General features: G+C 39.0%; 1 protein-coding gene across 1 annotated transcript in view; it reads left to right on the plus strand.

The window, feature by feature from the left end:
- CAP2 (cyclase associated actin cytoskeleton regulatory protein 2) overlaps positions 1–24,536 on the plus strand; it is a 65,140-nt gene that overhangs the window by 15,643 nt on the left and 24,961 nt on the right. Inside the window, exon 4 of the mRNA XM_035316753.1 lies at positions 14,970–15,047. Within this exon, the coding sequence (XP_035172644.1) occupies positions 14,970–15,047 (78 nt within the window). The remainder of the gene's footprint in view (positions 1–14,969; positions 15,048–24,536) is intronic.

Raw genomic sequence — 24,536 nt, forward strand, 5'->3', positions numbered from 1 at the left:
AGTAGAGGAGAATTTTAACAGCAGTTCTCTGAATTATTAGTTCTTGGCAACATGGCCATAACACACTGAGGGCATTTGGTTGGGGAAAGGCTTTTGGATTCATAAGAGGCTGCTCCTCTTCTACAGCACCAAAGGTTGAAGATTATAGCATGCAAAATATATCAATATTCTTGGTTGCAAGCAATCTGAATTGTCCTGTTGGCTGCTAAGGCTCCTTTGCAGGACAGGAACATAGTTAAGAACAAGAGTCAGCAATTGAGCAACAAACAATAGGAAGAAATTATGAAATTACTTTGTAACCATGTAATCAGAGCTTTTATTATTATTATTTTTTAAGCCTGCCTTCTGTAAACTAGGTGGTAGAAGGACAAATATGGACTCATTTTACCGCAGTTTACTAGTGTAGGTTTCGCCAAAAAAACACCTACAAAAGATACATACAGGGTCAGTTTGAGACAGGTCTGAAGGAGTGTGAAGCTTCTGACATTATCTAGTGGATCCCTGCAATCAGGCCCATCTCCATGTGTGTTCATAATTTCCCAGTTCCTTGCAGCTGCTGCCCCAGGTAACAAGCACTGTATCCAGAAAAGCATGCAGCCCTGCAAGCTGCTGGGATTGAAAGGACAGCATAAGTACTTTGCAAGACAGCCAGAGCAACCAGTTTGTTGACAGAGCAAGAGCTGTGAATTGTCTGAACTGTGTTTTGTCTGCAGCGTTAAAAGTTCTTGGGAGCAGGGTAGAGATTCTGAGCCGGTTAGGCCTGAAGAACTAGAGGGAGTAAGGAGACTGGGTGGTTCTAGAGGATCCCCATGTTTTTAAGGAAATGCTGGACTTCCTTTTTATTTGTAAAATGAAATTCTATGTAAAAAGTCTTTTTACGTTAACAGCTATTCTATAAGCTGCTATATATGTACTTTGCTCTTAAAATAAATAAGGGAAAAATTAATAAACTGGGGAAACAATCCCCTGGAAAGGATCTGTCCTAGCTTTGGTCCTCAAGTTCATTAAGCACCATTATTTTGCAGTTGATTTCTCAACAGTCCAAAACCAATACACAGAAGTAGCCTTAGTACTGCACCCCAACACTAAGCAATGAAAAAGTTTGCATTTAACATTCTAAATGACGAAACACTTTGTAACTGACAGCATCTATAAATGTTTAAATCAGTAAATGTATTAATTTGCACATTTGTCACTATTTGACACTTATAATTGAGTCCATATAAAATAATATGTATAATTTATCTGCCATGTCTGTGGATATTCCTCAGCATATTGTTGATGATAGTGTAATGCAAACCATGATAAGGAGCGTGTATTAGGACTACAAGATTATACATAAACAACTTTCCTTTACATAAAGGAACTGGTGATTCTGATAGCAGCCTATTAAATATTCTGAAATCTTAGATCCTGAATTTACAACACGAAGCAGACTGTGGTTGCCTTATGCTCATACTTATCACTGCAGCAACATCTGTGCTTTACCTTAACAAGTGGAACAAGGAGTATTTTTCTTCTGGGTGTCTTATAGACCATGTGTCCTCAGCATTATACTTGCAGCTGCTGTCTCTGCCACATAATTAGCTGAAGGGAAGGTTGTATTTTATTTCAGAAAACACCTGTTGCCTAGAAAACCTCACATACCTGACTGACCAGAATGGTAATATGAGTGAAAGAGGGACTTTATATTATGCTACAGAAATAAGGGATTTAACATTCTGTGGTTCGTGCTGATTGCTGTAAGGATTGTGTGGTTTGTGTTTCTGATGAAAGGAAGAACACAGCCATAACTAGTATCTGTTGTGCGCCCCACGCCTATTCTTTCAGCATGCTGAAATAGTCTATTGAAAGAGAACAAAAATAAAAAAGAAAACTAATGGCTAGCTCCTGGCTCCATGCAGCACACTGGATTTTACAAAGATTAGTTTATCAAAGAAGTGTTCTGCTTAGACTCAGTCTTGAGAGCAACATATTTCTCATTCAAATTACAGTACAATGCTGAAGCTCTGAGGTCAACTGCATTAAGGAAACTAACCACTTTTTAAAAGACAGCTTTTAAAAGACAGCTAGCTTTTTTTTACGTAGTCTACTTAAAACAAATTATCCGTAATGGCTAGGATGAGATCCTTTTTCTGTCCTATCACTGTGGGATAAAAATCTGGAGATTATATAGGTATTTCTGTGGCATACAAAGACCCCTAGAGGCACAGAGTTTATGAAGGACCTGTATGCTGTCTGTGTCATAACGACAGAGCATGTGAAGTCGGTGAATAGTGAGCATGGCCAGGACTGCTGCCAACCAGCTGTCCTTGGCCTGACATACCAGTGCCTCGGAGGCTGTCACCAACTATTACAGGTTAGAACAGCCCTGAAGCTGACTGACCATGTGTGCCAACACTAGACCATTATTCTCTCAAAATGAGGGAATTCAAAAGCAGTAAAACATAGACTGCGGGCCTACAGCTTAGATAATTCTCTCATGCCCAGCAGATATGATGGCAGTGGCTGATTGCTGGACCACAGAGATACAAGTCCTATCATTATTTGCCCTGATGTATCCACCACTACATAAAATGTGCTGAGGATGATGGAGAGCTGCCTGGGAAAGACAGCCTACCTTCAGATTATGTCCAAGTGAGAACAGTGGGCAGGCAGATTTGACGGGCTCTTTGCCATGTCAAAGCAAAGCAAGCAGGATTTCAGAAGAGCAAGAACAGGTTTTTGTGATGTGTTTATGACGAGCTTCTATGTATTGTTTTTGTTTTTGTGATATCTCAAGTGATGGGACACTTTGGCTCGAGTTCGAACAATGTACCAGATGAGACATAATGATAAGAAGAGAATGTACTAGTTCTACAAGAAAAAGACAGATAACATAAAATTTCCATATTATAGTATTTCATGTGATATGGAACAGAGAAGAATTACAGCCTTCCTGTCAAACACATGCACTAATACTTGCCTTTTTATTATTGTTTATTTGGAAGAATCCTCTAATCTCTAAACCCCAGCAGTTCAAAGAACAGATTGACTGGGTGATTCAGTTATATTCCCTTTATTCTCATCCAAGCTATTTAGCTTGGAAACGAAAAGCAGAGAAATATTGACATCTCTTTCCTCCTCTCTACCATCAAATTCCAGCTGCTGAAATGCAGAGCTCAGACAGATAACCAACTACATTGCATAGCACAGATTGGAGCACTCGGGAATGCAAAGGCTGTTGGTTAGCTTGTTCCTTACTGGGAGAGAGTTAAGATACAACTCATTTACCTGTATGACTATGCAAACAACGTATCAGGGAACAGCAATTTTCAGGACTTTATCCCACCTGTGTGGGTTCTCTGTGTGCATCCACAGATCTGTTACCATTGTGGAAGCAGTGTTCATGCTATGGAAATGTTGTTTGTATGCACATACCCACAAAGGTTTTATTTTCTTTATCTATTACTCAAAACCTATGACATTCTCCTCTACTCCTTCCAGGCACAGTCCATGTGAATACAGACAGACATCTGAAGGCAGGAGTTATCTTTAATGATGTATCTTTTACAAGTTATCTTTATATTCGCACTCTGCGAGTGCGAATAGAGTGGAGCTCTAGTTTGGCCCATCAGCCAAGTTAAAAAATCAAAGCATTTTCATTTCTTCCAAAGAGAAGTTATTACACATGGCATAGCTGTATCTTGTCTTTGCTTGTGAAAGATGTTGAAGAATTAGTCAATGACATTCACAGCCCCGAACTTTGAACCGGATGTTCTGTCTGTGACATACCAAAAAAACTCTTTTGCACTTCATATTACCTAATCAAAGCACAGACTATCAAACCCATTATTTGGCTGATTCCTCATTAACAAGGCAATTTGCTTACAGGGCAACAGAATGCACAAGTGTACTCTCCATGTTGTTCTTTTGTGCCCAGAGGCTGTGTGGTTTTAGGCATTGTGTTGAAAGTTGAATTAGAGCTCAGAGGGGAGGATGATGTCAACATGTCCAAAGAGAAGCTCGCTGCCAGGCTGCCTTTGCATTTCTGTGGTAGGTATTTTCTGGTGGATGAAATAAGCACCAAACCAAGTAGCTACCAGACGACTGGGAAAAAATAAAATAAAAAAAGAATAATGACAAGTATTTTTTGCAGTCTACAAAATAATCAGCTGAAAGAGACTAAGCATAGAAAACAGTACGGCCATCCACCAAAGTGAAAGAAAAAAGAACAACAAATAATCAGCAATAAAAAAGCAACCTTGGAAATGTATCAATATTAGAATTGATTTTTAATGATAATTCAGTAATATTTCCCACCTTGCATGTCTACAGCAAGATATTTCATAACATAAGCAATGAAGAATGTTTGCTTTATTATGACAAGCAAGCTGGAAATACAATATGCACAGTGTAGGCAAGTGGTTAATCCAGAACAAGTATCATTTTTAGGTGCTTTACAACTTTTGATTGGTCTTTTCCAAGGGATGACTTCACTCCTGGCCTAAGGGTTGGAGCTGGCTTTAAAACAAGTGGGATTTATTGGGTCAGGTGCAGTGGCGTGCAGACCTGGTTGCGCTCATCTAACTCTAAGATACCTGGCTGGCAAGAAAAATGGCTCTTAAGCATGAAGAACCTGGCCCTGGCTGGTCTAGACCAACACCCCCTGAAAGAGTGGGAGTTTTTCCATTCATTTTGATGAGAACTGGATCAAGCTGTTCGTTTCTTGATACTGACATTGCACTAAATGCCATTTGCTTTTCCTCTTATTGAAAAAGGCAAGGAAGACACAAAATTCTCACAGACCCTTTTGAAAAAATGTGTGATGGTAGCCAGTACGGTGCCTTTAGTAGTGTACTGCTGGCACAAGAAACACGCACCTGTAAATTCAAGGTAGTGGTGGTGGGAATATATAATGAGAACAGTCCATATGGCACTTCCTCAGTCAGAAGCGTAAGAAATCAGAAACACAAACAGTCAAAGCTGTCAACAGTCTTCATAACCTGTTTTGACAGGGCTTGCTTCTTTGCACAGGGAGTAGTTCCTATCTAAATGCAAATGTCTGTTTCAAAGTAGTAGAGTTGATCAGGGGCCGTTTTTTGGATAAGGGTCTAAAACTGTTGGCTCCTAAAGCAGGGATTATGTCTGTATGCGGTTACCCAGTAAAACAGGAGGTTTTGATTTCAAAAAGAAATAAGAAAAAAAGGATAAGAATGATTTGACTGGGAAGCCTTAGATGCGATGGGAACCAAAAGAAAACTCCATCATGTTTGCCCAAGAAAATGTTAGAAGGTAACTTGCACATATGAAAAAAAAACAACACAACCTGATAGTGAAGGGCTCTTTAACCTCCCATATGGATTCAGAATGATACCCAGTGTTCAGACTAGATTTATGGTGCATCTTTTACCAATTAATTTAATTAATGATTGGAAAAAATTACCAAGGCATACAATGAATTTTCAGCCATTTTAAGTCTCTAAATAAGAACTGATCATATGCTCTAGCTCAGGCTAATTTGGTTAGCCTCTAAAAATTTTTCAGTGAAGCCCTTTATGAGCAAATGTGAACCTACTGACATGAAACTTGTTTTTCTCAGTGGTTTTCTATGGATTCCTTACAAGAAGTCTACAGACCTAGAGGCATAAGTGCCCCACGGGTTGAAAAACACTGCACCAGCTTAACCCAAAATCATGAGGTGATACAATTACATGACTAAATTAGTTAGCTAAATAACAGGTATGGAGCAGCTGCACTCACAGCCACAAACACAGTGTGACTGTGTCTCAGTTAGGGACGATGTGAGATGTGGAGTTGGCAGAGATCCCAGGTTCACAAGGAAGTCTTCAGAACCCTGGTACGATAATCAGACTTTTTATCTTTCTCTCTGATTCAAAAGTGGTCCAGGTTTGTGAGAGCATAGGTGACAGTCATCTTAGCCACTCAACCTCTGAAAAGTGAGCTCTGGACTACTTACAACAGTAATTTCCAGTGAACCACTGGCAAGTGAAACTATCTCGGTCCATCAGGAAAACTAAGTCAGAGAAGCCGAGAGACAACATTCCTGCTTTCAGTATCAGGATGAACTTCTCATGACTGAAAACTCTTTACTGGTACCAATGCTCATGGTTCTCATTTCATTTATGAGGAATTATGATTTTTCAAGTTGGAGCTGTAACACTATTTAAGCCCGTATATTTCAAGCTGAAAAATATGTATCCATGGATGGTTTTTTTAATTGTGTTTGTTTTTTTTTTTTTAAAAAAAACATCTTTTAAGTTTTGAGTACCACACCGTGACACTTATCTCCCATGCTTGATTGATGTCATTTGTTGCTACAGGCTATGAGCAAGCCTTTTATTAATTTTCACTCCCATTCTTTCTGAAAAGCACATGCACACTCTTTTCACTCATCCTGCCTCCCCATCCCTGACCTGCTTTTATTTTGTTAGTTGGTGGTTGCAACTGTTTTGAGTGTATAGAAATGCTGGGATTGGAAACTGAGAAGGCTGTTCATTGTAGTCAGCAAAAAAACAAACAATGAGCTCAGAATCTGGCTCTTCAGTCAGTTTCTAGTAAAAAGGAGTCCAGTGAATAATGAGAATTAAGCCACAAGGGAAACCAATGCACAGTTTGAATGTTGTTTTAAATAAGCTGGGAGTGCTGTCAGGAGTGATGAGGATAAAATGCGGCTAAAGATGTGTATTGCCTCTTTATACAGTTTGAATTGCATGATCAATACTGCAAGATTTCTGAATGCTGAAGAGTCCACTGGGAGAAATTAAACCATGTCACTGTCACTGCTCACTTCTGTTAGTCTACTGACACCCATAAATTGAACTATATATTTCCACAATTAATCTGAACTGCGAAACAGTTCAATCTTTGCTATTTTGTCTCATGCATTTAACTGTGTTTTATTCTAGAGCTCAGAGCTATAATAAAAAGATTGGTTTAGGATCTTGAGGTAGTTCTTCCAGGCTGAAATGTTTATTTTTTGTTGTTTCAGTACACGTTCTGTTTAAAGAACAACCTTAGGTCAGAGTTGCTTTTCAATCCCATCAACATGCACATAGATAACCTACCTTGCCTTTCAGAGAGGCTGAGGCCCAACCTCCAAGTAAATCTGGGCTTTTGGTATTTAGCACTTCTGAAAAGCAAAGCATGCTCCAGGTGGGAAGAAACCTTAAACATCACTGTAGAACTCCTTATATAGTTCATATATATGAACTTCCTTCCATATTACTACATTTTGGTCTGGTTCTGGGATTCTTCCAAGGCAATATAAGTGGAAGTGAAGTGACAAGGAGACAGATTCTGGCATTTTTAGCCTTTGAGGTGTTTTTAGGGAGCTCTGTGGGGCTGCTTGCAGAAAGAGGTGGGTAATAATGTCAGAAGTTGTCCTGAAGTGTGAGAGAAACAACACAATTGCACAACACAATTTCAATATGAGCCTGTTTATCCAAGCTCTCTCACTGAAGACAGAATTTCTTAGAAATGGATGAATCTCCAGTCTTTATATTCAGTATTTGTCAGACACAGAGAGTCAGGAAGTAAGGTCCTTGATAGAGTGCCCAGTGAACAATGCTAAAAGAATAGTTATGAAGTGATGCCTGAACAAGTGCTGTAGCCTTACAGAGATAAGCATCTGGAGTTCCTAGAACTTTTATTTGTTAAACTGGGGACACGTGAATGCCATCCTAAGCATGTTAATCATAGCTTTTCAGATATTTCCTCAGCATGTATTTGGACCTCCACTGAGAAGAGCTTGTAAGGCCACTGCTGGGGATGGAGAGGGGGAATGCTTAGCAGCAGACCTCAGTGGCAGAACAGTCCATCAGAGAAATAACTGGGGTTCCTGCAGCCAGTGCAGGCAAAAGCACGTTTGTACACATGCCAACAAGAAATGCAGATCCCTGAGATCTCTGTGAGACTCCCCTGCATCTCTACAGTTTGTGTAATACAGAGAAATGAAATGACAAGTGAGTAGCAGTTTAGCCCAAACAGTAACTATTCATCTATCTTAGGTCATTAGCACTGAAAGATCTTTAAGACCAATATGGCTTGAGCTTCACCAGATGTACGAGCTGTAAGAGCTCTGAGTGTTTTATGTCACGGCCCTGCTTACTGAAAGGTCAAACTAGTGAACCTAGATACAGATGCTATTCTGAAACAACAAATAAATAATGCTGGCTGGTGCTGTGCAGTTACATGACACAGCTTTTCACACACTGGCAGGCAGAAACAGCTAGAGAGACCAGTGCTGCTTTAACCTTACATTGGTACTGGACCAGCAGTAGCAATGCTGAGAAATTTTAGCAAAAATTCCCTAATATAGACATTGCTATGGAGCCTGAAAAACACTATAAATAAATAAATGAATAAAAACGCAGGACAGCTGATCAGTGGTAGCCAAATGTATCTGTCTGAAAATAGAAAATATTTGAGGTGGAGGCTGGCTCCGTCAAAATCAATGGCAAATCTCCCACTGACTTCAATTTTTATGACAATTTCAACCCTGTCTTCTATATGGACCAGTAAGAGAAAGGTGACAGGTTTTTTTCTTTCTTCCCTTTTTCTTTTCCAGTATAAAGTGCACTGTTTGGAGAACTGCCAGTGACTCATCAGCATTTGGCCCAGTTTTAAATAAATCTATATCAGCCAATTAGCTGTACAAAATAAATGCTGTCTCTTCAGCTGGCCTGGATAGTTTCTATGGCAGCCCCATATTTAATCTGAACTCCGTTCTTTTTCCATTTCTTGCCCTTCAAGCCACCAGCCACTTCACCACTTCACTTTGAAGAGGCTGTTGGAAGCAGAACGTAAAGGCAAACTGTTTCTCTTCCTCTGGCAGTACTGTTCCCTTCACAGAGAGATTGGGGTATTTGCTCATAGCAGTGAAGCTCTGTCTGTAGTTGTCATTTGCCATCAGTCACTGTGTCTCTTCTTAGACCCAAAGGACCCAAACTTACTTCTGCAGAAACTATGATTAAAACTCTGGACCACCAAATCCCCATTTTTCTCCCCCTGTCCTGTTTAATATTTTGTTTCAGAATAGAGTCAATAAGTGTATTTCAGAAATCCAAAACATATACATATCTGTGTTCTGATTTACAAATATCACTTCTGATGTCAGAGGGTATATACATGCAGATGTGTATCATTCTCCAACAACAGAAGTTCAGTGGATTCTGGTATTTACATTCTTTTCAGTGCTATGACTGAGGAAATATGTTATTAAATATAATTACCTTTGTCAAATTTAATATTATCAGGTCAATAGGTTAATTTTATTGACTAAATTTCATTAGGAAATCATTGGTCTGTTTCTCTTACTTCTATTTAGTTCTGATTTTTTTTCCAAAGACTGAATTTACTTGTAACTTGAGATCTGAATGCATGTGCCAGTCTTCCTCTTGTAGTTTGCCAAACTGCTGCCACATAAATAATGTTTGTATTCATTTGTGCTTGGATACCAGAGTGATGGGCAACTTAGACTGAATAAAATGTTTAAAATGCAAAAGAGGCAGATCCTAAGATCATGTCTGCTCTGGAGAACTGAACTTTCCCAAACCAGGCTGGTAGCAGTTGAAGCTTCTGGTTCACAGCAGCTATGTCAACACAGTCTGAAATGGTGCAAGTCTGGGTGGAATCCATCCTCACACTGCTTTTAACGGGTCAGAGCATTGTGGCCCTTGGACATCTCTCACAGCCTCTGGCAATTTTTTAGCAGTGGTTTCTGGGAGATATCAAAACCTAGCACCATACTGTGGCTGAGTAGGTCAAACTTGTCACTAAAAAGATGATTTCTAGATACGTATGATTCCTCCATTAACTTCTTCAGGCTTAACTGTAAAGAGGCCTGTCTGTGCTGTTACTATGATGGGGATGGAGAGGTGACTACTCACTGCAGTAGGCCTCAGGTTTCAACAGGAGTGGAACTGGGCTGACATTGGATACATGTCAAAATTCTTCTCTTCCAGCTATATCCACCACCTAAGGCAACTACCAAGCACACCTGAGTTTACTGATAGGGAAACTGAGGAGGAGAATGGCATACCAGACAGCCTTGGCATTCAGGCCCGGTCACAGCCATCTCCTCCAGCCTCTAGCACAAGCAGTTAAAACAAAGCCGGAAAGGTTTTGAGGAATTTGCTTCCTTTGGTATGCTTACCTCAGCTGCAGAATCTGTCTGATGATTGCTATATCCATGCACAACCCTTAGAAGCCCCAAAAGATGACGCAAAGTTTTTAGACATCAAGTATTTGTTGCTCCTAAATATCCAATTTCTATCTGCAGATAAATGTGTGCAAGTTTGTGTTCCAGTCTACTCTGATAAATTTACTCATGATTCGCATGCATTTTTGACACTCAGGCCTCATTACTATCATTCATTATAACTGAAAGAGTTTCAGTTGATTTATTCTGTGGCAATCTCTTGGCTAAGTATCACAAGCTGCTGAGAAAAATCCCCTCTGAAAATCCATTTGAGTGAAATGAGTGAAATCCATTTTCACTCATTAGTCTTCAATGGATATGGGGGTCTAATGGAAGAGTCAGCTCCCTATAAAAAATAAAAAATAAAGAGTGCTGTCTGCTTAGTTACACAGCCTGCCTGCTAAATAGAAGGAAGTAGCAATGAATTGTCACACTTCAAAGACTCAGAGCACGAACTGGAATGGCGATAGACTGAGCTACTGCATTCGTAATGAGAAGAAGCTCTTCTAATACTTCACGGGGATGCATGGAAAGAAATACTGCGTGCTCGGATACAGTAAAACTCAGAAACCCATTTTCAATGTTGTTGAAGAAAGAAAGGAGTAACTGTGGCAGAAGTCCTCTAAAATTGTGCTTGTAAAAAGAACACAAAATATGTTAGCACAATCTTTTCATTAAAATTTAAATTCAAAGGTGCGAGATGTGAATGCTTGGGTTTTTATACAGCTAAATGCCTTTGAGGCTGGATATACATTTTGTATACAGTATCCACAGTCAATAGTATGCAGTCCGCTGACCACTGAATGTTTCCAATGTCCTATAATAAACTGGGAGTAATAAAGAAATGTGAAACAATTTTAGTGTACCAGAGGAGTAACTCAAGAGTATTACTAATGTCTTGGGTGCCATTAACAGCAAGAGATTTCTCAGAGACACCTCCCAGATAACTTGAGAAAGTGGCCTTGATCACAGTCTGATAGATATAAAAGAGCGATACATGTTTGGATGAGAAGTATACCCTGATGTTACATCCAGGAATAGTTTTACATTGGTCAGATGAGCAAGGCATGTGTATGAGGCATGCTTAGGCAATGACGGTCCTTTAGGAACATCACTGTACATCTTCCAACAGCCTGTCTCTAGCTATGATCAAATTCCAGTGCTTTGGTAGAAAAGAAGTAAAAATCTGACAAGAAACCAGTTGTGACGTTGTAGTCTGAGTGGAGAAAAAAGTCCTACTCAGTTTCTAGGAGTTACCAGTGGGAACCCAAATGCATGGATTTAATACAGTGTAAACAAAATGGCAGACATTTCTTTTTTTCAAATCTCATTTATGCTACCAGCACAGTATATGCTGAAGAGTTCATAAAACAGGCTTAATTTTCTCTATCTAAGAGCACTCTGCTCTTGTTTTATGCTCTGTTTTATCAGCTTGCAACGTTCTATCTTAAAATAACATTGGTTCTTTGAGGAATTTGGAAGAACCCTTCTGAACTTCACTCTTTGAGTAGTCGGAAATCTTTTGAATTTGAGACTATGATTATTCGTCATCCAGTTTACAGACCTGTGGTTAGACCTTTTCTTCCTTCTCTTTGATAATACCTGCCATACGAGAAAGAAACAACAGATTCCTCAGCTGCTGTGCTACTAAGCACAAGTGAAACTTTTAAAATTTGTAAGATAGCTGCTCCATTGCTTTAAACATCCAAATAGGGTTTCTCTGCATCAATTCTGCTTTAAGCTCATCTTTAACACAAATGACTAATGCTTGGCACGGAATTCCACAGAGGGTCTTACAGTGTCCTCTCCAATGGTACTAACACTTCTGTAGCTCTACCAGAAAATATTTTGCCACGTACATTGCAAAAATGCATAAACTCTTTTCACAAAGCCACCTCCCTAGCTTTTCTACCTGCATTTTCCAGTCTTCAGCATTTCTAATTAATCAGTTCCTCGTTTACACCCCAAATTTAGCATTATTTTAAATTGCAGGGGGAGGAGGAGGACAGAACTGCTAAATTTTGTCCTGTTCATATTACCTGTGACAACAAAGTTTTCTTACTCTTCTGAAGTGATAAGACATTCTCAATAGTATTAAACTTCCCAACCTTTTGTTGCCTCCAAATTTTATGTGTACACCTAATTCTTGCTCCTAGAACACTAACATAGTGATAGTTCTTTAAACTAATCCCTGGGAAACATGGCTAGCAACTTCCCTCCCCTCAAATAATACCTTCTGTAGTATACCCTACTGTTGTCTCCATTTTTTCCAGCTTCTTATCTAACCTAGAGTTTTTATACTAATTTGCATTATTTCCACCTAAAGTAAGGTTTTCCTCTGAGGATCTACAATAGGCATTTTATGTAATATCTCTATATACTAGAACTGGTCTATTATCCTTGTCTAAGAAACTGACAGCTCTAAACAATCCCCAGCAGTAATGATTTTAACTACAGATAATAACATATTGCAATTTATCCCATTTTTAATTTGCATCTCTGTTTTTAATCACTCGTTTGAATCTGTTCTAAATGTGCAAGGTGCTGCAGTCAAACTAATACCCAGGAAAGCAGTTGGAGTATTTTTTTTCCCTGCTTCTTGGGTATATTTGCCCAATCCATCACTGCATACTTCTGTCACCTGGTACTATCTGTAAATGAGATGTATTAAAAATCTTTTCTACTTGTGCTTCCAGCTAACAAGGTCTGCAGTAATGAACAAAGATGATATGGCACCAATGATTCTGTCACTCTAAGCTGCATATATTTGACTTCCCTTTCAACTGGGTCAATTCCCATTGATCTATCATCATTGTCCTTAGTTATCCTTTAATTATCCTCAGGTACATTAAGTTCCTTGAAGATTGGGGAAAATTATTTATTCAACAATAGGTAAGCTAGACATCAAGAATAACATAAGGATGCCCAACTTACCCTTAAGGTCACTGCCATGGCCTCACTTCATCCCTCCTTCCAGTAGATTTAAAAACAAACAAACAAAGAAACAAAACCAGGGCTTTGTTTTACTTCTCTGTGCTAGACATAGTTCAACAAGGCATTTATCCTTCATCCCTTTGATTCTTTATTTTATAATCCCTGAAAAAAATTTTCCTTGATAATCAAGGCTTCTTCTCACTTTTTGTAGGTTCTGTACTTATTATCTTGCTTCAGTCATTTATTCACCCAGACACTAGCCATTTCTCACAAATTTTCCCTCCTGCCCAGCATGCATAGATTATTTCCATTATTAATGCAAATCCATTCTTTCCTGCATTCAGTTCATTAAGTTCCTCAGGCCAGTCATCTTCATTCAATTATTTTTCTATTTTCTAAAAGCTTGCCATTCTAAAATACCAATCTATAGATTTATTTCTGTCTGCCTTGCAGTGTAGGAAGAACTGAATCCATTCATAATCACTTCCTCCTAGAATATTATTTTTTGGTCAGCTGTTCTGCAAGATCCTCCTCACGCACAAAAACTAAGCTTAAAATAACCATGCATGTTGTTTTAAAAATTTCTGTACCAAAAAGTCAGTCTCCTGAAATGTCTAAAAATACCTAAACCTTGCTATTATTGATGATATTTATGTCTGTGTCTGGAGAAGTTACGTCTCTTATGCTCATACAATTTCCCTTATAATTTATTTCTTTATCCATTTATAGAAATGATTGCCCTCTTCCAAATCTCAGCCTGTCAGATCATAACACCACCTTCTACCTAAATACTGTCCAAGTTGGGCCTCTTTTACCATCCTTCCTTGCAGGGATTTTCATCCTAACAGATAATGTTTTATTCATGCCATCACATTTTAAGATGGATAAACACAATTTGGCTGTTTTACTTTGCTGCAACTTTGAATTTCCTGACTTTTATGTATTTTAGGTTGCATCCACATAGGCCTGTATATAAAATTTCCTTGTTTTCTTTATAGATTGAAGAAACCCCAAAGAAAAACAGCATGAACTTCCCCACCTTTTCACAAAGTGGTTATAAATATACCCATTCATACTAGATTAACTTCACTGCATTTGGGTTGGCTTGGTTTTATTTAGCAATATCCACTACTTATGAATAGTTCTCTTCTGTGCCGCTAATGCTTTGTTCTAGTCACTACTCATCCACTTGAATGAGGTGATATTGAAATACTGATTGGATTCAAATTAATATACATCATTCATAATATACTGAAAATGTGTAGTGTTCAAAAAAAACTGTCAGACGCAGCTTTAACCCAAATCCTAGAGTTCGGTGGGAGGAGATTGCCCAAAAAGCTTCAACCACCATCTCTCATAGTCATCGATCTTTGGGTCTTCACAGAGATACAGGCAAGGAATGAATTACAGCACAGTCCCTCAGCAAATATGCTAAGCTCAATTCTTCTTAGACATCACTGCAGGCTAGCCTACAGTTCTACAGTTTGCAGGTTACAGGTCTCAGCACTAATAAGTTGTTATCCTGCACTCAGAGTATAAATATTGCTGTTAAAATGCTTAGATGTGTTAAAGGTAAGTCCTCCCATGACTAATCTTATACATGTTAAGTCAAAGACTGCCTAGCAACTCGAAACCTAACCTTAGATTTCAAAACATATATATATATATAGCTAAGCTAGTATTGTAATACATTTCTTTTCAAATCAGCTTTGCTGTGATTTAGATGAGAAGCAGCAAGAAAGATTTGAGCTGTTACACTTGACTTTGTGCTGCCAAAAAGATGAACTGGAGGTTACAGGCTAAGGTTTAATGTATATTTCTCCTTTTCTTACAGGCAGAGATGGTACGTGCTGCTTTCCAAGCACAAAGATCTTTCCTGGTGTTAGCATCTCAGTGTCAAGAGCCTCAAGAGGTAAGAAAACTTACAAGAGGCACTGTATTAAAAAGGCAGTGTTCCTTTATGTTTTGTATCAGTCCCTGAATTTGCTTTTATTTGTTACTTTATTTATGTAGTGCACTTAGAGGCTCGCTTTCAGTGTTATTAGCATGATACTGTTGTAATCAGAAAGACATGGTTCAGAGTTAAGAACCTTTTCTGTACCAATACATATAAGATCATTGCAGAAACCAAAAGAGATTTTCTTTATAGGGCTATAAGTGGGATCAGTGTTTCTCTGGAAGCTGGAAATGCTATGCAATACAATCGCTTTTTGCTAGCCCCACAGGGCTGCTGTGTGATAGACCTTGAAGTGAGGGAATAAGCTATTGAGAGAAAAAAAAAATCAATACTAGCCCCTGGACTGAATATTCTCCAAGCTGAGGTCCAGGTTAGGCTAATTTTGGAAGACTGGAAAGGCTTTTTGTCAACAAAAGAAAAAGGCATTTTATATCAAGTTGATTTATTTCCTTCAGCGGTAACCCCTCACAAGGGGTAACCCCTAGAAAGCTCATGGAAGCTGTGGAGTTGTTATGGTATGTCATTTGTGGTTTCTGTAGGGCCCAGTAGCACTGTTTCATTCCTAGGAACGGTGACTGGGTAGCCCTTCTGTGGGATCACCCTTGAACCTTCCTTCCGGGAGTGTGCAGAGGATCAAGACTTCACTTGCACAGGATCACTGCATGCTTCAGTTCTGTCTTCTTCTGAGCTCCCTGCTCCACAGTTTATAAAAATCTGTATTCTCAATTCAGAACTCCCTGCTACTAGTATGAATTATTGAAACCTCGCTGTCATTATGGACCTTTGAGGCACAGATTGGAAGTTTTTCCAATCAGTACATTTTAATGGCAAGTGTACTCAAGGAAAAAAAAAAACAAAGGAAAGAAAAACCACGGATATTTCAGGTGAGACTTCAGATTTACAGAGTTCCAAGTAAGAAGGGATCAGTTGTTTTTGCAGCTGTCCCTGATCTCGGCGAGTAGAAGTGGGTCATGACTCACAGAGAACAGGCAGAATTCCCACTGGTGCAGGCCTCAAGCAGTCATTTATATTGGCTGTGAATACAATTGCACCCAGTGGCCCACAAAACTCTTCGTGCTCATAGGTAAAATATTTGCCAATGAACAGTTTCCAGTGGCCCATAATGTAATGCAATGCTCTGAATTGTTCGTGTTCCTGCTCTGGTGACCGAAAAAGCTACGGCTCACTATTTATGTGGCCTCCTGTGATAATGCGGTATCAGTATGATTTTCTCTTCTTTTCAAGTGAGAATTGCAGTGGCTTCTCCCAGCTTTTACCCTGAAAAATTTCTGAACCTTAAGTCAAAGCTATGAGATTTTTTCAGCTGTAAAGTTTAGAAACTTTCATTTAAATACAACAACAAAATGAGCAAAGAAAAAGAAATGTAAAAAGAGATTTTCCTGCAATCCAGACTGGCGGCTACAGAAGCATTAAGAAAAGCAACAAATAATAAAAACCCTGCCATAAATATTGCTACGATTGCCCACCTGTATCTGTATGTCTTAGGTGCACCATCACTGGGCTTGCACAGATCTGTGCAACTAGTTGAAGGCAAGAAATTATTCTTTAATCATTTAACTACCTTTTAGCACAGAGGAAGTGCCACGATATATTCACGTCATTACAAAGTTAAAATACCAGGAATACTACAGGTTAAGGTTCCTACCTCAGTGACAACAAACCCAGTCCAATTACTTATTTTTTTTTTTTAACATAAAGACTCTTAGGTATACTTTTTGATAGGCATCCAAAAACATGTTGTTAATTCTTTTTCTCTATTTTGCACATATTTTTTTGTTCAGATTTACATTCAGCTATACTATAGACAACCTGAAGCTAATTGAAGGCTGCCTTTTCTGTGCAATTTGAATAGTATTTTCCACTGCAAAGTGACAGTTCCAGGCATCAGGCTCTTCATATCTGCATCTCACTGGCAAAAAAAAAAAAAAAAAAGATCCTTTTGCAAAGCCATATTGGTTAACAGTTTTGAAAAAGCTAGTTAGCACCAGATAACCCCAGGGAGAGAAAGCAGTGGGGGTCTTACCCCCCAGGACTTTATTGGTGTGATGTCCTCTGGGCTCGGGTTGTATTTACAGCCTAGAGCCACAGAGTCAGCGTGGAATCCAAACAGGAAAGCTAGTCATTAGTGTATCAGAATGCACAGAGTAGAGAAAAGCAAATGAAGATGACAGCATATCTATAAATGCAAGAGAAAAGAGAGTAATTCTGTCATTCAGCTGTCTAGACTGTTTGCTTTATAATGTAAAGCTGTGAATGAGCCAGCAAGTTGCGATTATGGCATAGTAGCTTTGCAGACATTCAGAGACAGCGGTGTGGAGACTGAGGGGATTTACTGAGTTCCTGTCATGTTGGGATGTCATACATGGTGCCTTTTAAAAAAAAAAGAGGGAGGAGAAAATGCCCTGGAAAAATAAATTAGCTCAGCTCTTGCAGCTTACAAACTAATGAACAAGGAATTCAAACACAAAGAAAGCTCCTATATGTATAATAATCCTTAGATTTTTTTTTTTTTTTGCTTAGCAAAGGGAAAAGAGAAATACCTAGCATACAAAAAGCAGTATTTTTTCCCCTCTACAAAACTGTTGAAGGCTCTAGTATTCATTTAGGTCTTTAACTCCTTCTGTGAGTCACTAGCAAACATTTTCAAACAGTTAAGCTTGTTTTAGTTGCTTTTGCAGAGTTTTGCTTCTTGATAATAATGCTGATATTTTTTCACTTGGAATCTGCTGCAGTGCACAGCCTTTATTATCTGTATATGTGAAAATAGTAGGAGCCAAGAAGGTAATTCCAGCTGGCATACCGATCTAGCATCAACTGCAATAAATTACTTAGCAGAGAGCATGTTCTGTTACTTTTTATGGTCATGTTCTATATTTGTGTGTGCAGGGGAAGAGATCACATGACAAAACCACTGTTTGATATTCCTGTTTGTGTACGTCCCAGCTAATGGCTGCGGGATACAGGCTCATTCAGCAAGATGGAATTCTTGAGTTTATCCACTTCTTAGAAATTATTTGCTGACGCCAAACTTCAAATGTTAAAACTAAAAAAATTATAAGTTGTTTATTATATAGAGATAGCAGAAAGAAGATGGTGAATTGGAAAGAAATTAGACTATTGTTATATTCTGGGAAAAGTCGTTTAACAGGCATTTTGAGAGCATGTTGCCTGGGCAATTCAGAATATAACGAGTTAAAGAAACCTTCACATAACAATATGATATAGCCCGGTTCTCAATTTTCTACTCCCCATAGTCTAGGTCAAGTACAAATCAGACTGAAAAATCATTATATTATATTGCATAATAATTTAAAAGTCATTAGTCTTCCTGAACAATTTTATCTGTTTATCAAGTTGTTGGGTTTTTTTAATGATCTTGAATACTAACATACGAGATCACTGCTCAAAGGCACAGCACTGAATTCCTTGTGAATGGTGATTTATATATCATCTTCTCTTTATGTGTTGTTTAATTTAACTCCAAGTGTTCAAAAATTTAATTATTAATTTTATAATTGATAATTATATAATGTAATATGTAATATATAAATGTACTTTTGTGTTATTTTATATATTAATTATGTGTATTAATATTAGTTACCAATTATAAAGCTCACAGTAATAAATAGTGCTAGAATAAGGTAAGTTGCTGCTGTGTTTATCAGGAGCTACTCACATTCACTTTGTTCCTCAGACTTGTTACGTGAAGAGGCTGAGGTTTTTGTTAATGAAGTCATGGTATGTATGGTGACATTGTTGACTTGAAGCAGTATTTAAGTGTGTTTGAAGTTAAGTCTTCCTACAAACAAAAAAATGCCCTTGTAAGTAGGCAAAACTGAATGAAAGCAACTCATGACAACAAGCACTGCAAACATTGAAATTACAGATGCGGTTCAGACTGTAAATTATTATGTAATTTCTCATTAAAATGCTGACTTCATATGACTGGCAGAACTCATGGATTTAATTACTAACATTGTGCAGACACATTCCAATTAAATACCTTGCTTGAATATCTGGAGTCTATACATAGGAAAGTGAGAGATAAGGGAGGGCTTTTCTTTTTCTTTTTTCTTTTTTTTTTCCCGTTTAGAAAAGGGAAAAAAATGAAACCCAGGAAACTGTTTTTTGAAATTATAATGAGAACCCTAAGAACAAATCATAGAGTTTTTGATTTCTTCATAGTCAAGCAAAAATTGCATTGTAGAAACAGAATAGTTCTGTAATTTCTTCAAATAGAATCATTCTCAGAATTTTTATGTAGAAATTAAAGATGGAGATTTACAGTTCCCTACTCTCCATCAGTTTGGGATTGCTCATTTTTTTCTCTCTTCTATTTTTAAATTACTCCAGTAACAGGACTCCTGGGATTTCTTATTTTGCATCCTAGCGGGATTTGTTTTCTTAATACCTTGACTTTTTTTTTGGCTTACATCAGTCCATTTCCCACTACTTTTCCTCATACCTACTGGAGTCACCCTTACTGTCTTCCAGAAGTATAAAGACTAGGATACTCCTCGTCTCATTAACTCATTACTTACTTATGCAAAAGAGTTTGAGACAAATTTTGCTGCCATTCTGCTTAAGTTAGTTGACTGCTGCAAACCTGCAGCTTTGTATTTATCTAGAAATACCTTAAGGAAGAATTTGGTTCAGTCCTTTTAAGGTCCTCAGTTCTCCAATTTACAGAGGGTGCCAAAGACTGACATGGACAGAGCCTGAGAATCCTGAGCTCCAAAGAGAACCCCTTCCCCCCTCCTGTCCTCTGAAATCTTGCCAAACTGTTGATATATTTTTGTTATCAGCACGCCTACAACTGCATGCGACGCGTGGTCACAGCCTCAGTGATGGACCAACTGACAGTTTTCAGCTGCTGGCTTGCAGTGTTCACAGGCTCATTTTTGGATATTGTTGCAAACTCTTACCTAGTTTCAGGTCCACTTTAGTCCTTGATTACTGCGTCATTGTAAGCGTATTGTCAGTCTCCAGATAGCCCCCTGGCACCTGTTAACTCATAATTTTGTCTCAGAGGTGTTAGATTGCATTTAACCAGCCTTGGGCTCATGATATTTTCTTAGTGTGTAGGTATCCTTGCACCATTTCTCCTTCCTCATTTGTGTCTGCCAGAACTCCCAGGTTGATAGCGCCTGCAATGAAAACATTGAGGCACCTGAGATTGGGTTCTGCCCTGAGAGCGGTGCACTGGGTTGTAAGAAGGCCCAGAGACACCTTAGGATCCAGGGAATACAGAAGGACCAGATCATCTCCCAGCCTGCGCAGAAGAGAAACAGAGGCAGAGAGGCACATTAACACACATGTCTAGACTGGCTCACATCAGTGCCACCAGGCAGACTCTCCAGCACTTCATGGACTGTGTAAGAACCAGGCTCCAGTAAGCAAGGGCCCCTTGCATTATTTTAGCCCAGTACACCTATACGTGGACTGAGAACAGAATCACCCTGTAAGGAAGACATTATCCAAGATGGCACTCTGCGTGTTGTCCAGCATACACATCTGACACAACCTGCTGAGCAGTTCTGGGGATCCCATAGGCTCTTACTGGAGTTCTGCTGTGCCCTAAAATAACGTCCTAAGATCGCCACACTAGTTTTCAATCCCTATAGCAATGTTCATGTTCAAACTGTGCCATGTGAGAACCCACTGAACTATGCTGATGGGACGCTCCTTTTCCCATTAAGCATCACGTTCGTTATTTCTGCTAAACACAAACCCAAAACAATACACTCCTTTCTCTGGGCTACCCAATTGTTTCCCAGGATTTTTGGCCTGTGCCTCATCTGCTAAAAGGGAAAGCACTGGGGCTACAGCTGACTGAAAAGCTGGGCTTTTCAAGTTGACAGTGTATTCCAAATTTTTCTAGTTTTATTTTGGACTAAATCAGACCAAAAACACTCTGAATACAGTCTTACAGTTTTTCACTGGGGAGATCCCAGGTGAACCACTTGAGGGCTGAAAGCCTGTGCCACCTAACATCCCTGTCCTGGGACATATCCATGTGAAACCTAGATGCCCTTAACAAAAACTTGTCAGATCTCACACGTTGTGCACAAAATACTTGTGGCTCCACAGAACACCACTTTCTGGCAGAACTTTGTTACTTCAGATGCTCAGGGGTGCACTGGCATGGACTACAGTCACAGCAGCAATGGCTGAGGAGTAAATCAGCAGGCTGAAAACCGTTCATTTCTGTAGCTGTTGTTGAGGTGTGGGATGCTTGTAGGCTTGTGTGCCTCAGGCAGGAGAACCTCTCATTGTTGACATGCTGCCCATGGAGAGCTGTAGTGGAAAGGAAACAATAGGTAAAGCATTCAAGTCCACTTAAAGGACAGCCACACGGTCCTGGCCAAAGGTATTGGTGTGATTCGACACTGCTGTAAACTGATGCATGCAGTTCGTACCAGACCCCGGAGTTCTCCACTTGTCAGCAGCTACGTTCCTCTCCACTTGTTCTCTGTAAGAGTCAGCATTTCAAAACCTGCGAATGACTAAATTAATAATTCGTCCTGTGGGGTTTGGGGTTGGTGTTCCCATTTTTTTCACAAGCACAAAACTGCTATGGCTAATATTAGAGAGTTTATGTGCAGTCTAAGAGGAATAAATGCCAGATACCAATTAAGTCACTTTGGAAGCACACAAATGTGTGTAAGCTTCTGTGTTGAGGAAGCTGACCAGACATTTCTGCAGATCCGTCTCCCTGCACCATGGTCCTGCTGTTGCATGGCACTGAGTTGAAATGGCCGAACCTGTGCTATTGACAAATCCTTGTTACACCACTGCGTTAAGATTTACAGTCTAAGAAAATGAGAATGGAATAAATTCATGTCTCTCTGTAGTTAGTTAGGAGACTTCTGAACCCTGGAAATATCAGAGTACTACAGGGATGTGAATGTGGTCAGCATTCAGAAAGAGGGTGCAGTAGGTTGGACTGCAATTGTAAGAGCAAAACCCTGGTACCCAATGTGAAACACTTTCTGCTAGGAGAGATGGAGATAAGCAGTGCAACAAGTTTGGCAACTGCCAACAAAGAACTGGTAGTGCTTCACTGTGGGAGAATTAAGCAAAGTTAAAAAATGTAAGGGTCTGAGAAGGCCAGACTTTCTCCACGAGCAGCATGATTTGGAGGCTAACTAGCTTAGTTACTAACTAGCTTAGATTCACATCTGAAAAAATTTATTTCCTATATACTTCGTAGAAAGATTATTCCTCACCCTGATTTGAACACTGATTCCATTCAAACTGACACACAGCTGCAATAAAAATACAAGCCCTTCTTATACCACATATATATAAAAAAAAAAAAAAAGGATCAACTCCAATTTTAAAGACTTATTTGCAGATTGCCTTCTACAAAATACAAAACAGGGGAAAGTACAGTTAATCTAAAGCTATTTTAGTTCCAAAATCAGAGCCGCCCATAGAAGTGCATCTCACTGGTGGTCACTAAAGCTACCGGTATCCTACAGACACAGAATGGGATTGCTTTAACTGTCCAGGCAGGCATCTTCCATAAGGTGTCTTTCTGGGCTCTCTTTATACTTAATGGCAACACATCTTGAGTGCAGTCTTCATACCGTAACATCTATTAAAGATGGAAAGAATTCCTCAGGGACATCATTTACAATAGAGGAAATTAAGTCTCAGCTGAGAGTGGATGCTCACCCTTTAAACTGCTAGAACTGAGTGTGGTGGATGCCATCCATGACATCTTTCACCCCTTGAAAGTGTGGGATGGAACTGCAGCAGGCTGTTGGCAGATGTAATGACCGTGTCTCCATTAAGTGTTTTAGTTCATAGGCGGGCAATGTTTTTTTTTGGTTTGTACCCCCAAACATGTGTAGTATGAATGTCAGGTCCTCAGCACCAACCATTTTGCACTACAGAACCATTCCCATTACACTTGCCAACATATACAAAGACAGCTGATTCAAATCAACTCTATATTTCAAGCTTGCCTGTGAAAAATACAATGCAAGTATGATGGAGATTTTGAACTGATGGAAGAAAAGAAAATAACAGAACTGTAGACAGGGGACAACATTGAATTAAGGTTGTAGTTATGCTGCTCTGGCTGTGGCTGAGTAAAATAAAGGGGCTGCTGATCCGAAATGCTCTCAGTTTTCTTGTACTGCTCCTACACCAAAGGTTGCCACCCCCTCGTTTAGCATAACTTGAAAGTGTATTTGTTCTCTTGCCATGATATTTCATAATAGGCCAGGTTGGCTTAAACACTTTAATAGTGAGGTCTGAATTGTGTTGCCACCCATCACCATAAAAATTCTTCAGTTAACAATCTTCACCCCTCAAAACCATATAAGATTAGCTTCAAATGCTTAATATCTTTAAAAGCCGTATTCTTATTTACCTGCTGGGTTTTGCGCCTTTCTGCTGCGTGCTGGTAGGTTTCTGAACAGCAATGGTCCTGAGAAAAAACAGGTTTCCCAGACGAAGGCTGAGATTTTCAAGTAGTCACTAGCTCAAGCACCAAAGTTTAAGCAAGCCACTCCATTTTAGTGTGCCTTAATAGGCAAATCACACACACACACACACAAAAATGCTCAACAGTTTGCCCATTCTGTGAATTAAATCCACATGCCCCGGTCCTGTTAAACCTGTCATTAGGGGAATTTCTCCTGGGAGTATTATGAAAAATGTGAAAAAGAAAAGTCTGTTCAGTTGGGTCTGTTGGAACACTGGTATGCCAGGCCTTTTTATAAAGCTGGGTCTAGACTGTTAAATCTCTGAAGCCAAAGCCTAAGGCAGTTCTTGTTGCATGCTCTAACTTTTTTTTGAGTGCTCTTGCTCCTCAGTGCAGTAGTCGTACTCCTGATTTTAGGATGAGAATTATAAGACATGGGTCAGAGTTGACTGGTTGTTTAAGTATTAATATTCAAAAAGACAACCTGTTTTTAGTAATAATTTTAAAGGGACAGGGGCATACTGGGAATTACTTCTGATATTTTTAAGTTGTGTCATTTCTGCATTTTTAAACATTTCAGCAAAACTGATATTATAATAGGAATGGTGTTTATACAAAGACGTTAAATTTCTGTTAAACAACTGTGCTGTGTCTTAAATGACAAGAAATCTTATCTAGCACATGCCAAAGGCATGCTGAAGATTTTTCCAACAGCTCTGATTCATCTCCTTGAATTCGTTTTTTTTTTTTTTCTTGGAGATGCAGCATAGACAATCATTTCATTAACAACCAGCTGTTTTAATATTCATTGCAATAAAGAGATTATTCTTCTAGAACCCTCAGCACAACTGGTTCTGTATTGTGGAGCCAAACAAGACTGATTAGTGCCAGAATTAATGAGCCTTTCCATATCCAGATGTCACATACACCATGATTCATATGCAGTTTAATCACTAACTAAAAATTTAGAACTGACTGGAGGGAGA

This window comes from Oxyura jamaicensis, chromosome 2, assembly GCF_011077185.1.
Source record: "Oxyura jamaicensis isolate SHBP4307 breed ruddy duck chromosome 2, BPBGC_Ojam_1.0, whole genome shotgun sequence".
In the NCBI taxonomy this organism is placed as follows: Eukaryota; Metazoa; Chordata; class Aves; order Anseriformes; family Anatidae; genus Oxyura; species Oxyura jamaicensis.